We start from the raw sequence: 14,388 nt of genomic DNA, 5'->3' as shown, positions 1-14,388 counted from the left end.
AGGGACTGCATGTCCTGGATTCTTCTGGTCACAGGTAGGTTAACTTCAATGGGGGATTCGTGACGCCACTCTCGGTAATTGCGGTCAGGGTGACCGTCATTAAAGATTAGTGGATGCCTGGGGCTGATGTTGAGTGCAGTTAGATGTGGTGGCCTCCCGAGAGTGAGGCTGGCCCCAGGGCCCTGTGTAGGTGTGTAATACCACAGGTCGCAGAAGAACTCACACGCAGAGCAGGAATGTCTTTCAGGGTTTTTTCTCACTTCAGGTGGCAGGGGTGAGTAACCCGGGCGATGCTGTGATTCTCCAAGTAGGAACCAGGCTCCTTCAGGCTGACTTAGGGGGTGGCTACTGACTCACCTTCCTAGCCCTCTTGTTTTTGTGGTCACCCAGACTTGAAGTCTTACGGGGTCACCCAGGGAAGTTGCTTCTGCTGGTTCTCCCCTTTTCATCCCGTTTGCTTGTAGCCTGGACTAGGTAACTCCGGCTGCTTGCCTCTTGTAACCTATGGGCCCTCTCGTTGCTACGTGGCTGTGGACTCTGTGCTGGTGAGGTGAAGGGCATGAAGTGCCCTCACCAGCAGGTTGAGCAGGCCAACTGAATGGGCCCCTGCTCTGGGGACCTGCAACCCCATGCGGGCCTGGTTCACCTGGCAGTCCCCGTACTCAGCCACCTTTCTGCGCTCCGGCCTCGGGTGGTTTTCGGGTGACACTATCAAGTGACCGTTCTCCCCCGCCAGTAACCACTGCACCTGCAATGTCTGACTAGTGACAGCCTCCAGGTTCCCTCCTTCTGACTGCTCGTTCTCCCTGAGGTTTACTGACTGGCTCACTAATCCCTCCCCTCTGTGCCTGCCTCTGCAACTTAGCAACCAGACTCTCTACCACACCCCTTGAGTGGAGATGGAGGCCATGCCCCCTCCTGGATTCCCCAGACGTCCCTTCAAAGGTCAATGTGGGAGACCTGGTTACTATGCGCCTGTGTGTCCACACCCCGGTCAGCTTTCTGGATTACCTGTGTTGTACTGGCCCAGCATGGATGCAGTACTCAGTGGTGCCTGACCAGGTCAGGGGTGCCACATTTGCATGTGATGGAGCATTGTCCTGCATGAAAATCATGTTTTTCTTGATCGATACTGACTTCTACCTGTACCACTGCTTGAAGAAGTTGTCTTCCAGAAACTGGCAGTAGGTCTGGGAGTTGAGCTTCACTCCATCCTCAACCTGAAAAGGTCCCATAAGTTCATCTTTGATGATACCACCCATACCTGTACCCCACCTCCATCTTGCTGGTGTCTGAGTCGGAGTGGAGCTCTCTGCCCTTTACTTATCCAGCCTCTGGCCCATCCATCTGGCCCATCAAGAGTCACTCTCATTTCATCAGTCCATAAAACCTATAAAAAATCAGTCATCAAGATATTTTTTGGCCCAGTCTTGACCTTTTTTTTTATGTTTCTTGTTCAAAGGTGGTCGTTTGTCAGCTTTCCTTACCTTGGCCATGTCTCTGAGTATGGCATTCCTTGTGCTTTTTGATACTCCAGTAATGGTGCAGCTCTTAAATATGTCCAAACTGGTGGCAAATAGCATCTTGTGCCTTTTTTGCCCAACATGCTTCTTGCGACCCTGCTGGCTATTTGCCATGAAACGCTTGATTGTTCGGTGATAACGCTTCAAATGTTTGACAATTTCAAGACTGCTGCATCCGTCTGCAAGACATCGCATAATTTTGGACTTTTCAGAGCCCATCAAATCTCTCTTCTGACCCATTTTGCCAAAGGAAAGGAAGTTGCCTAATAATTGCCTAATAATTAAGCACACCTTATATACGGTGTTTATGTCATTAGACAGATTACAAGAGACCCCGCATCACCAAGTAAGTGCTCAGGAGAAAAGTTGAACCGAATAAAAAAGAGGAACTCCGGCACTCATGAACCCCAGTAAAGAAAAAACAAAGATAATGATGTATTCTTATTCTTTATTAGTAGGATAAGTGGTAAATAGTCCGCAAACAGTTTGACGTTTCAGCCCCAGGCCTTTATCAAAACCGGACCATCAGATGGATTGGCACAGTAAGTATGTGGGTTAATTCACAGGAGATTATCATCAGTTGTCAAAATAAAGCCTACAAAATGGCCTGATAGAGTGTATTGTAGTCAGGTATGTAGGTCGATTTCCAGGAAATTATCATCACATGTCCCATATAACAGCCTGCCGAATGGCATTATAAAGTATATTTTAGCCGAGTATAAGGACTACCAAGTCCTAATTTAATGCCAAAGGACTGGGTTATGATGTCCAATTTGGATGCAGGAGTCCAGGTAACACTGGACTCCTGCATCCACTTATCCTATTAATGAAGAATAAGAATACATCATTATTTTTGTTTTTTTCTTTTCTGGGGTTCATGAGTGCCGGAGTTCCTCTTTTTTATTTGATGTCATTACACCACACCCCTCCTCATTACAGAGATGCACATCACCTGATTTACTTAATTGGTAGTTGGCTCTCAAGCCTATACAGTTTGGAGTAGGACAACATGTCTAAAAATTATCATGTGATCAAAATACTCATTTGCCTAATAATTCTGCACACAGTGTAGTTTGTAGCAATGCAGCCACCTAGCTAAGAGCATGGCTATTTTGAGGATTTGATCTTCCCAGCAGCCTTGGAGTTTTAGTCATAGAAAAGCGGAGCCGGCACATCTCCAGTCACTGCTTAGTGATAGCTGTACTCATGCCCTGGCACTGACTGATAGCTGGCTCTGTACTAATGCACTGGTCAGATGGTGTCACGTCCCCACCGGAGCCCGCTCCTGCGACTTCTGCTCCGATCGCCAGACGACGCCATGTTCCCACCATGGATGGTGCTGTTGATGGGAGAGAAGTCGGTGCCCGTGGCTCTGCGGAGCACAGGCTCCGCTCATCCACTAGGCTGGGTTTCCCTGGAACCTGCAGTACCACTGGCTGACTGTGGGTGGCGTGGGTAGTGTGTGTGTCTTCAACATTCACCTGCAGCCAATGGGAAGACACCACACCCTTCTTATTCCCCCTCCTGTCACATGACCAGTGCCAGAGATAGTTCTGTACTCCTGGCTCATGTGCTGTTTGTATGCTGATTCCTGTGCGCTGACCTTTGCTTGTTTTTTGACTACCCTCCTGCCTGTCGTTTTTGTACCTTGCAGCCAGTTCCGGATTTGACCTCTGCTTTGTCTCCTCACTACGCCCTTGCCTGCCGATTCGGTTCCTGTTTTGCATCTCCTGGTTTTTGACCCTGCCTGACGACCATGGACTACAGCCTACCACAGGTAGTGATCTCTGGAGCTCTGTGTAATTCCAAATCCCTGTATAGGGGTTAAAGGGTTGCAGAGTTCTTGGGGTCCTGCTTTGTGAGCGGCTTTTCTCTAGACTCCCCTTACAGCCAGTCTGAGTCTGTGGCTCCAATCAGGCATTACAGATGGCTGTCAGTCACTGCTGCAGTATAGTTACAGCTGCTGCTCACTATAAACTGAGTGATGACTGAAGCGATGTTGGCCACAACTCTAGCACTGAAAACCCAAGGCTCCTCACAGGAATAAAGTTAATTTTCTCCCAGCAGCCAGAATCTCAGTGCTGCAGCTGCACTGCTTCAGAACACTATTAACTTGCAGATTAAACCAGTATCTGCAGATTAATAGTTTTTTATTGACTTATTGATTTTATTGACATATGACTTGTTCCTTTTAACCTAAATAGTGTACAGCTTATAGCCATGGATATTGATTACAAAAGCCTGGTTGAGTGCACACAGTAGTTATATTTAAAGCTGAAGAGTTAATCATAAGACAATTATCAGCAGCTCTCTGCAGCACATCGATTTCTATATAGCACTTAGACAACTGCTCACCTTCCTCCCTCTCAGCTCCTGACCATACTGCTGTTATCAGTCTGGACAAATCACCAACCCCCACCATTGGCAGTTTCCAGAGCTGCTCTCCTACTCTCTGATCACACTTTCCTGAGTCTAATGCTCATTCAAAGGCCATTCTTGATGTAAATATAATAACAGTGTAGACTTCAGAAGTATGACAGACTGTTAATGTGTCACAGAATAAGTTCAGCAAAAGGACAAAGATATTAAACCAGAACTGTCACTCAAGGAGGAGTGCGCACCCATCACCCTCTCTCTCAGCAAAGGAAGTGAAAGATACTATACAGTTGAGTGTTGCTCAATATATAAGTTGAGGAAAACCCTTTAAGAATCTAGGAAACAACTGTAACTGCAAGATGAGTGGGTCAGGGCATTTTTATCAAGTCATGACCAGCGTTGCCAAGTTGACTTTCAATTTTCTCTAGAAAGCTTATCAAAAAATAGCTGACAGTCAATATTTGTTATGGACATAGAAAACAATAATAAATTATTAGGAATATAAGTAATACATGTGTACAGTCCATAGATCTGATATAAATATATTAGCTGTAGTGTTGAGCAAGAAGTTAACTATTCGTACTCGCTATGCTGTTAGCGAGTACTGTCTGTTACTCGCATATTTGTTACGAGTAGAGGGTGCAATGTAAGTCAATGGGAAATACTCGCTAAGTAGAGAGTAACCCAAAAGCCGTACTATTCGCTACTTGCACGAAAAGTACGGTTTTCAGGTTACTCGCTACTTAGCAAGTATTTCTCATTGACTTACATTGTCTGTGATACTGTGAAAAAGCAAAAAAAAAAAGTTTGTCATGTGATTTAATTAGTAGTATTAGCCACACCTGTTTATAGAAGCTTCTGGGAGTTTCTGGTATTTCTTGTGGAACTATATAAACCAGCCAGAACAAGCGAAGTTGCTGAGCGTGCGAGGTTCTGCAGCAAAGATCGGGGATTTCAGATAAGTGCTGCATAGTTTAAACGCAATGAAAGAAAAAGTAAAGGGATGGCACCACCTGAAAGTGGGATCTCCTAGGTACACAGTACGATCGTGTTAAATAACCGGTGTAAGGCGACAAACTGCAAAGCCAGTATATAATGATTGGAGTGAGAATTGGTGCAAAAACATATTATGGATTTATTCAGATAAGAGTTGGAAGGTTACAGTCATTAAAGAAAAATAACTGTCTTGGCTTGAGTTAATAGATGGATAGACAGGTAAGCAGAGAGAAAAAATAATAGTTCATTTATCTTACATCGCTGTAGTGTGTGTAAGCCGTCTCTCTGTCTGTAGATGGTCTGGTCGGGTTTGATGAGTCCGTCTTTCTCCTGTCACCTTCTGCCTCTCCCTCCTTCTTCTTCCTTTGAAGTCTAGTCTGCTTTTATAACCCAAACCCCTCCTCCTGATTGTCCTTATCTCTTTACATGGTATTACAAGAAGTAACTATCCTTATTTTAGTTCAGCATTATGTCATGTCACGTGGTTCGTTTTCCCCGCGAAATAAGTGTACTTGCGCAGTAGACTTGTAACAAAACCTACTTCAACTTATATTTAACTCCTTTGAGGCTCGCTGAGCTTTGACCTTAGTGTAACAGAAAGAAGGTTCTCATAGCTATTTCAGTTCTTAGCCCAAAATTCCAAACAGAATATAGCCCTTCTTTGACAGCTTTGATGAACAACTAGCAGATGACTTTGGTTCTACAATGTCAAAAACCTTGGTTAGCATTTTCCAACTCACAGGCATCCTTAAAGGCAATGGCGAAATATACATACATTATATGAATGCATGTAATCCAGTTTATGAATCAAATCTCCATAAACTCACTATTTTACAGTCCCCCCTTTTATGAAGTTTGATGAACCCCCTGGGAAACCCTAACTCAATCGTGTCATCATTCGTATCACATACATTCTTGTTGGAAATTCTAGACCAATATTTGACTTGATAAACCAATCTGCAACTTTCTGTCAAAAAGTCATCTTGCGATTTAACATTCCTCTAAGAATGTTATCTTCCTTTTTCATTTCTATTTTTATGTTCCTATATATCTTCTGAATTCTACACATCACAAAAACTTGATATATAATACACATCAAAACTAATAAAAATATGATTATGATGGGATTAAATAAAACATTACCAACCGCTGACTGAAAAGATGACTGAGACCAGGAATGTACAGATTTGCTAAAACTCTTCCACCAAGTTCTACCTGACATTCCATTCCATTCGTGTTCAATATCACTTAATTCACCTTGTTCATGTCTGAATATAATTTCTGCTTCCTTTAACTGTTTCGTTAATAAATCTAACAAACCCTTATCTTTCTTTATTTCACTTGTCCACATATCCCAAGGAAAATCATTTATCTGTGATAAATTGAATTGTATGGGAAATGCCGTTAAGTTTCTCTTTCCTATAGAAGTGACATTAAAACTTCCTTCCTTCTTTGAAAGAGACCTCACATTTCCTTCTATACAATACAAACCCATAGGTAGGTTTTCCTTATGTACACAAGCAGAATAGAAAACAGAAACCTTCTCTGTCTCAGACATGACCTGAAAACAAATCTTATTTGGACTTACTGGAGTCACCAGATCATGTAGTGTCTGTACAGTCTCTATTCTCGCATGACAAGAAGAATGATTATGAAAACATGAATGATAAATCACCTTATCCTGTCCAGGTAAACACATCACCTTAGAAACAAAATGCAAACATGAAGAAATGTCTACTTGTTCAGTGTTTACTCCATCAAATGCAAAATCTGTGTACTGCAGTTGATAGAACACTTGTTGTGTGTTACTCACAGGTATACCCAAAACTGTAACAGGAACTATAGTTCCTTCTCTTCTGATCACTGGGATTAGCGATGTGCCAACACAAATGTTTTGTTCACATCCTAACCACTTATTTACCCACAAATCCGTATGATTCAATGCAAAATCATACTCTACAGGTAAATTTCGCAGTATTCCCAGTGGAGTAATTCCACTCTGTAAAGCTTGTGCAATCAACTTCAAATTAGAAGAATACTCTATCTGTATCTCCAGGCACGCTTTAGCTACTTGTGTTTCGTGTGTGCTTTCCACGAGAGCTAATGTAGCATCCTGTAGATGTGACACGGAAGACCCTAGTACAGCAGCTGTATTCATTACCATCTTTTCAAGAAGTTGATTCAGACTCTTCTGAACCTTTACACCTTTTCCTCCAATAAAACCAATATTATCCAAATCTGACTTAAGTGTCTGTATATTCATGGCATTAGTTAAACTTCCCACTGTCCCAATTCCTCCCAGAATTCCTTCTAACACTCCTCTCTTGCTCCTAGTCTGAGTTGTTCTTTTCCCAAACCATTGTTCTATCCCCATCTCCATGTTTATGAGATGTGATTGACACTGAGGAAACCTGGTAGAGATCTTCCAATGAGACATATTGAAAGTCCACACCATTGTCATAAATTCTCCATCCCTTAATAAGGACTTGGACTGAAATTGATTAATTTGGAAAGGAGTAGACGGCATGAACCTCGTGTCTGTGCATGCACTATCTGCTGCTGACCAAATATTCACACTAACGTCTTTACAATGTCTGTAATGTGTCTTTGTTTCAACGCAACACTGGTAAATTCCAGAGTCCCTGGAAGATGGATTCTCTATGGAAAAAATGAAATTATCATCCATCCATCTGATATTACCAATCTGACCTCTGTGTATGACATTAGTTGGACTGTTTAAAAAACTTCCCAAAAATGATGAATTTTTGGTCCATGTCAACAAAGACTCAGAAGGCAATTTCAACCTTGTGTTACATTTTAACATTATGGGTAATGTATTTACTTTGTTATGTACTGTCTGTGGTGAAACCCTTATTTCCGGAACTATAGTGTTAGTAACGGTAAACACTACAGATACCTGAACTTGCACAGGTTCCCGTGTTATCTGGAAATTCCATGTTTTGACCCAATCTTTATCTCCTTCTGTAATGGAGAGTAAAGAAGGATCCAGAATTTTCCCAAAAACCTGAGTTTTTAACAAAATTTCTGATTTGGATCTTCCAAACTTTCCCCTTGCAATCATGTCATTTGTAATATCACCGGACCATACAGCAGGTTCATAACCTCTGATCTCTATGTTCCAGTATAGTACATCTGTAGGAGAACATTCCCATGTACCCGTTTTATTATTGTGTACATATTCTCCTTGTAATTGTGTGAATCTAGTTTTAGGTCCTGCAATCGCATGTAATATTATGTCTGTGTCGTGTAAGAAATGTAATTCAATGCAACATTTTGTTCCATATCCCATGCAGATATTTCCTGTTATCTCCACAGAATCATCCGTGATGTTCTCTGTCAGTAAGTTCCGTGTATCTGATCCTCTTGGTCTTCGAGAATGTTGAATCTCTCTAGTCCGCTCATTCACATCATTGGCGATTGTTCCTTGATGTAACATGTAAACAATGACGAAAATAAAGCAAAGCAGCAGGAAAGTAGATCCCATCACGTAGAAGCTTGTCTTGAGCTTGGGAAGATGTTCTTTCTTCAGAAGGCTTGATGTCATCTTTCCTTCACAGTCTTTAGGTTCCTTATTCCAGTTCTTATCGGAATCCATTTCTTCCTGGAAAGAAATGCAGTATCATTATTTTGTCACAAATATTTTGCACTGGTCAACGTGAACCCACACTTTTTGTGTTTTCCGGGTCTTTTTTACCACATTTGACACTCGGTGCACAAGAATCATGACTTGTCCCATAGTCTCAAGGACTTCAAAAGGACCTTCCCAATTACACTCCCATGGACCACTCTTGCGAAAGGTTTTGATCATCACTAGAGCACCTTTCTTGAATTTGGACTCATAGGGTGGCTCCATTTTCTGCATTCTCGATGCCGCATATGGCAGAATCGCTTTCAGGTTCTCCTGTAGCGATCTCAACCATTGGGACCTTGAGATAGCATCTTTTTGTGGTGTGGATAAAAATGGCTCATGTGGAAACCACAATGGCATTTTTCTTCCCGTCATCAACTCAAACGGAGTGAATTGAGTTGTAGAAGAGATTGAACCTCTTATACTCATGAGTATGAAAGGTACCTTGTCAACCCAAGTGTTACCTTTGTCCAAAAGCATCTTTGCAATTCTGGACTTGATTGTTCTATTCATTCTTTCCACAATTCCCGCAGATTGTGGATGATAGGGGACATGAAATTGCTGTCGTGCCCCTAGAATAGCACAAGCAGTTTGCATGATTTTACCTGTGAAGTGGCTACCTCGATCGGAGGTAATCATCCTTGGGATCCCCCAAGTACAAAAGACATGTTGTACCAATTCCCTTGCTGTGGACAAAGCATCATCTTTCCTAACAGGTAATATTTCTACCCATTTGGAGAACACATCTACCACAATCCATGCATACCTGAGACCATGTTTACCTGAGGGTAAAGGACCAATATAGTCTATCTGCAGTGTAGACCATGGACCATCTGCAGGTGCGATTCGTAGAAGTGGTGGCTTCTGTCCTTTAGGTCTTGGATTTATTTGGGCACAAATGAGACATGATAGTACAACACTTTGAACTGTTTCGTCCATTTTTTCCCAATAAAATTTCTCCTTGAGAATGACTAACAATTTCTGTTGTCCCAAGTGACCTAAACTCTCATGGTTGTATCGAGTTAATTCTACCTGTAGATGTTTTGGTACAACTGGACGCAATTCTCCATTTGAATTGTGACACAAAACCCCATTTTCACAGATAAAAGGAGGCTTTGGATCATCCAGAAAAGTAACAAGAGAAGGATCTTTTCTCTGTTCTTCTTCAAATGAAGGTATGTACGTGTCTGCTCTCTGAACCGCTGACATCTCAGAAGGTTCAGAGTCAAACACTTCCTCTCCTGTCAGGGCAGCTTCTTTGGCTAGAGCATCTGCGGTTGCATTACCTACAGATAACTCATCATCAGATCTTTGATGTGCAGCGACTTTCACTATAGCAAATCTATTTGGGGCCCTAGATGCCATCTCAAAAATTGATTCTAGAGTTTCGCGGTGCAGCAAGGCTTTGTTGGACGAGTCCACGTAGCCTCTCCTTTCCCAAACAGGCAGGTAATCGGTTAGGGATCTGACAACATAGGAGCTATCACTGTAGATTACCATCGGAGTTTGATCATCAGCTTCATTCAGCTGTAGGACCATTCTTACCGCTTCTATCTCTGCCCTTTGAGCTGAGAAATGACTCGGTAACTTGTGTTTTACCACTTGTCCTCGCTTGGAATAGAAAATTCCATATCCTGTGTGATAGTGTCCTTCCAGAAAAAATCTAGAACCGTCTACAAACACAGGTTCATCTGCATCTTCCGACTGTCGTCTGAAGAGAGATGGACTTGGTTCATGGAACGTTTCTATGCAATCATGGGTTTGTCCTTTATACTGCATCAATTGAGGAAGAACATATTTGGCCTTATAATCTACCTCAATTTGATTTGGAGACAATGAGAGCAACCAATGGGCAAATCTCTGATGTGACACACCTGGGATGTTTTTCTCAAAGAGAAGTTTCAGTGTGGAATGTGGCGTTTGGAGAATAACCTTTTGGAACCCGATGATGTGTTGAGTGATTTTTATCGCAAAATACACTCCCACCAGGTGTCTTGCGCACACCTCAAACACCCTCTCAACAGGTGAGAGAAGCTTAGAGAAGTACCCCAAGATTCTCCATTCCCCCCCTTGCAGCTGCAGCAAAACCACAGAGATACTTGTCTCTGAAGTGTGGGCTTGAAGCGCAAAAGGTGCGTTCTTTTCCACCATACTTAACGCAGGTGCGTGTTGTAGATCATGTTTCAATTGTGTGAAGGCTTTTTCCTGTTCGACACTCCAGGGACCAAAATAATCATCATTGTCACCTTTTAAAAGATCATACAAAGGTCTGGCTTTGTCAGCAAAATTTTCAATGAAATCCCTTGAGTAATTTACAAGTCCTAAAAAATGTCTTAGTGCCTTGTGTGATGTTGGAATTGGAAGAGATGCAATTGCCTCTATTCTGTCCTGTAGGGGTCGCCGTGTACCTGGACTTAGCAGAACTCCTAAAAACCTGACCTCAGTCTGCATCAGCTTGACCTTTTTGGTATTCAGTTTTAAACCTGCATCATGCAGCAGCTCAAACAATTCTGCCAGTAGAGAAATATGCAAATTCTCATCCTCTGTACTCAACAAGATATCGTCCACATATTGCAATAAACATTCCGGACGAGAAAATTTCGACAAAACGTTCGCTAGCGCCTGATGAAAAATGCTTGGCGACATACTTGCCCCCTGAGGAAGACGACAGCATACAAATTGCTGATCCAGGTGGTTGAATGCAAATCTATATTGGCAACTTTGCTCAATCGGTATACTGAAAAAACCATTACTGATATCCAATACTGAGAAATACCTTGCCTTAGCATCCAATCTCGACATCATGTCGTGTGTATCAGCTACAATCGGTGCAACATTGGGAGTAAACTTATTGAACATCCTCAAGTCCAACAACATCCGATAGCTACCATCGCTTTTCAGAACACACCACAATGGATTGTTACAGACAGAATTTGCCTTACGTATCACACCTTGAGCCAACAATTCCTGTATAATCTTAGACATCGGAGCAACTGACTCCGGAGGCAACTTATACTGACGCTGTGGAGGTGGGTCTCGGCCTTCAATTTTGACAACAACATCCTTCATTGTTCCAACCTCATTCCTGTACTGAGCCCATAAAGAAGGAAACCGCTGTACTAACTCAGTCAATACTTCATCATCACCAGTTTCAGGCCACAAATGATCTGCTGACATTACATCGGTCAAACAAATAGTCCCGACATGACTATACTCATTTGGATCAATAACTACCGCCTTACAACCGTTAGAGTCTTTCCAAACTGTTTTGTTACCCAAATCAATAATCCAGCCATGCTTTTCCATAAAATCAGTGCCAATTATATTCTCAGTATCCTGACAACACCAAATATCCATTTTCGTTTTCAAAAAACCAGGTATTTCCAAAGAAACATCCTGCGCTAATGTCACCTTAGTTCCATTTTTACCACTGAAACCAACAATTGTACATACAGGGGAATCTGGCTCTAAATGTAAATCAACATTTGTGACACTCAATTGCGCACCTGTATCAAGGAGAAATGTTACTTCCTGACCTTCAAGATTTACCTTTAAAAATGGTCGACCACAGCTATCCATTGAAACTCGAGTAACAAATTCCAGTGGATGGAGCCTGGGGACCGGCTTTGCCAGTCAGGAGGATGGAGAAGGGAGAAGAGCAGCAGGTGTCTTGCCCCTTCCATCCAATCCCTGTATGGTCATTTCCCTTATCTGTCTGGTCAGAGGTGCATATGGTGATTGGTTATTTCTGTTGTCAGTATGAGTGGGCGTATATGGTGATTGGTTATTTCTGTTGTCAGTATGAGTGGGCGTGTATAATGGTGGAGGTGCTGAAGATGGGGGAGGTGCACTGGATGTGTTTGGCATCAGTCCATTTTCCTTACCCAGCCTTTCCTCAACTCCCGCCCTCAGGAATTTCTTGCATTCCCACTTCAGGTGTCCGGGTTGGCCGCAGAAAAAGCAATGAATTGTGCTTTTTCTGTTACCCCCCCCTGAATTCTTGTTTTTAGAATTCAACACCGGTCTTTTGTTGTTTTTGATCTGTTTTTCCTGGGATGCTAATGTGTCAGTTTTCCCTTCTATCATGGCTATTTTTGATTTTACCTGATTTTGCTTCATTCGTCTACGTATTCTATCAATAAATGACGTGGCCTCTTGTAGATTGTCCATTCTAGAAGCTATTTCGAATGAAGCAGGGTCCAAATATTTAAACTTTTTAACAAAGGCCTTGATCATGGAAGGCGGTTCTTGATCAGATCCGATTTCCAGTATCAAACGATATCCTTGTTCGAATTTGACTAAGAAGACAAATGGATCCTCCTGTATGTGTGTCTTAAGGTTTTATAACAATTCGACTGTTGGGGTAGACTCTCCTGTGGTAAAGAGAATTAACTGTCTCAGCCTATCTTCCTTTGTGTCATGGATCAGGTCATTGTGTTCGTCAGTCCTAGGTGTTGCTTGTAACCTTTTTGCCATGTGGGAGGGAAGCCATACCCTAAAAATCTTGTTTCTCTGTTCATTTGTTAGATTATATTTATCGGAATGTGACTCAAAAATGTCCGCATTATGGAAGGCGTCCATTTTATCATCATATTTGGGTATGTCTTTAATGATTTTCATTAATTGGTCATGGATTTTAATGTTAAGACGGGCGGCCTTATCATGTAACTTCTTTTTCCTAAGTTCCTCCTCATTCAGAGTCTCGTCCCCGGCCGTATTCAGCCCGTCCGGTACGTCTGAACCTGAACCTGATGCAGGTGACTGGGAAGCATCTGTCTTGTTCTGTCTCGTATTAACAGATACATATTTAATATCTTTCCGTAGTTTTGATATTAAATCTGCTCTTGTTTCCAACTGATCCTCCAGATGTTCGATATGTTCTGCTAATATCGAACAATTTGGACAATCTGTTGTTTCTGCATCTGTGACGTGTGTGTCTGTCGTATTGGGTGTGTCTGTTGTTATGGGTGTGTCAGTCACCATGCAGATAGTGTGTGCATATGGCTGTACCCCACCCACCATGGAGTTGTAAGTGTATACCATACCCAATACATTCTGTATCTTTTTCTGTAACCGATTCACAGTAAAAAACTTCTTATCTAACTTAGTATTCTCAAGTTCACATTGCCGGTACAGATTTGACCATAACTGTGCGTCACTATGTGTATGGTCAAAAGAATACTCTACATGACAGTTACTAGAATAATCATGAATAAAATCCATTTCTCACCAATATGTGATGCTTGTCCTTGAATGGCTCCAACCGTCTTATGGATGGATGGTCCCGGAATGGCTTCAACCGTCTTATGGATGGATGGTCCTGGAATGGCTTTGACACATACGACCTCCGTGCAGCTTGTCACGTTAAACCTCTCTTAGGTTCTGATGTGGACACAGTGTATCGTCGTTTGCCTGCAGCTTGGACAGAAATTACTCACAGACCCACAGACCCCCCTTCTCGGACAAAGGGCAGGGAATGACGTGAGAAAAAAAAAAAAGAGTCCTAATCGCTGTGAATAGGCAGCGTGAAAAAAATCACCTCGCACAGAAAACAGCTGTGCCTCACAATCATTCAGGCTGAAGCTCGCCAAATGTTAAATAACCGGTATAAGGTGACAAACTGCATAGCCAGTATATAATGATTGGAGTGAGAATTGGTGCAAAAACATATTATGGATTTATTCAGATTAAGAGTTTGAGGTTACAGTCATTAAAGAAAAAGTAACTGTCTTGGCTTGAGTTAATAGATGGATAGACAGGTAAGCAGAGAGAAAAAAATAATAGTTCATTTATCTTACATCGCTGTGGTGTGTGTAAGCCGTCTCTCTGTGTCTGGATGGTCTG

General features: G+C 42.2%; 1 protein-coding gene across 1 annotated transcript; it reads right to left on the bottom strand.

Annotated features, from left to right (window-relative positions):
* Positions 1 to 2,217: 2,217 nt before the first annotated feature.
* Positions 2,218 to 13,879, bottom strand: LOC142312702 (uncharacterized). Its single transcript, XM_075351690.1, has 3 exons — positions 13,775 to 13,879; positions 6,781 to 8,517; positions 2,218 to 2,343 (listed from the first exon to the last, which is right to left on the bottom strand). The coding sequence occupies exons 2-3, from the start codon at positions 8,509 to 8,511 to the stop codon at positions 2,218 to 2,220; spliced, it is 1,857 nt and encodes a 618-aa protein (XP_075207805.1). The 5' UTR covers positions 8,512 to 8,517; positions 13,775 to 13,879.
* Positions 13,880 to 14,388: the final 509 nt, after the last annotated feature.

Source organism: Anomaloglossus baeobatrachus, chromosome 5 (genome assembly GCF_048569485.1).
Source record: "Anomaloglossus baeobatrachus isolate aAnoBae1 chromosome 5, aAnoBae1.hap1, whole genome shotgun sequence".
NCBI lineage: Eukaryota > Metazoa > Chordata > Amphibia > Anura > Aromobatidae > Anomaloglossus > Anomaloglossus baeobatrachus.
This window is presented reverse-complemented; position numbering and strand designations above follow the sequence as displayed.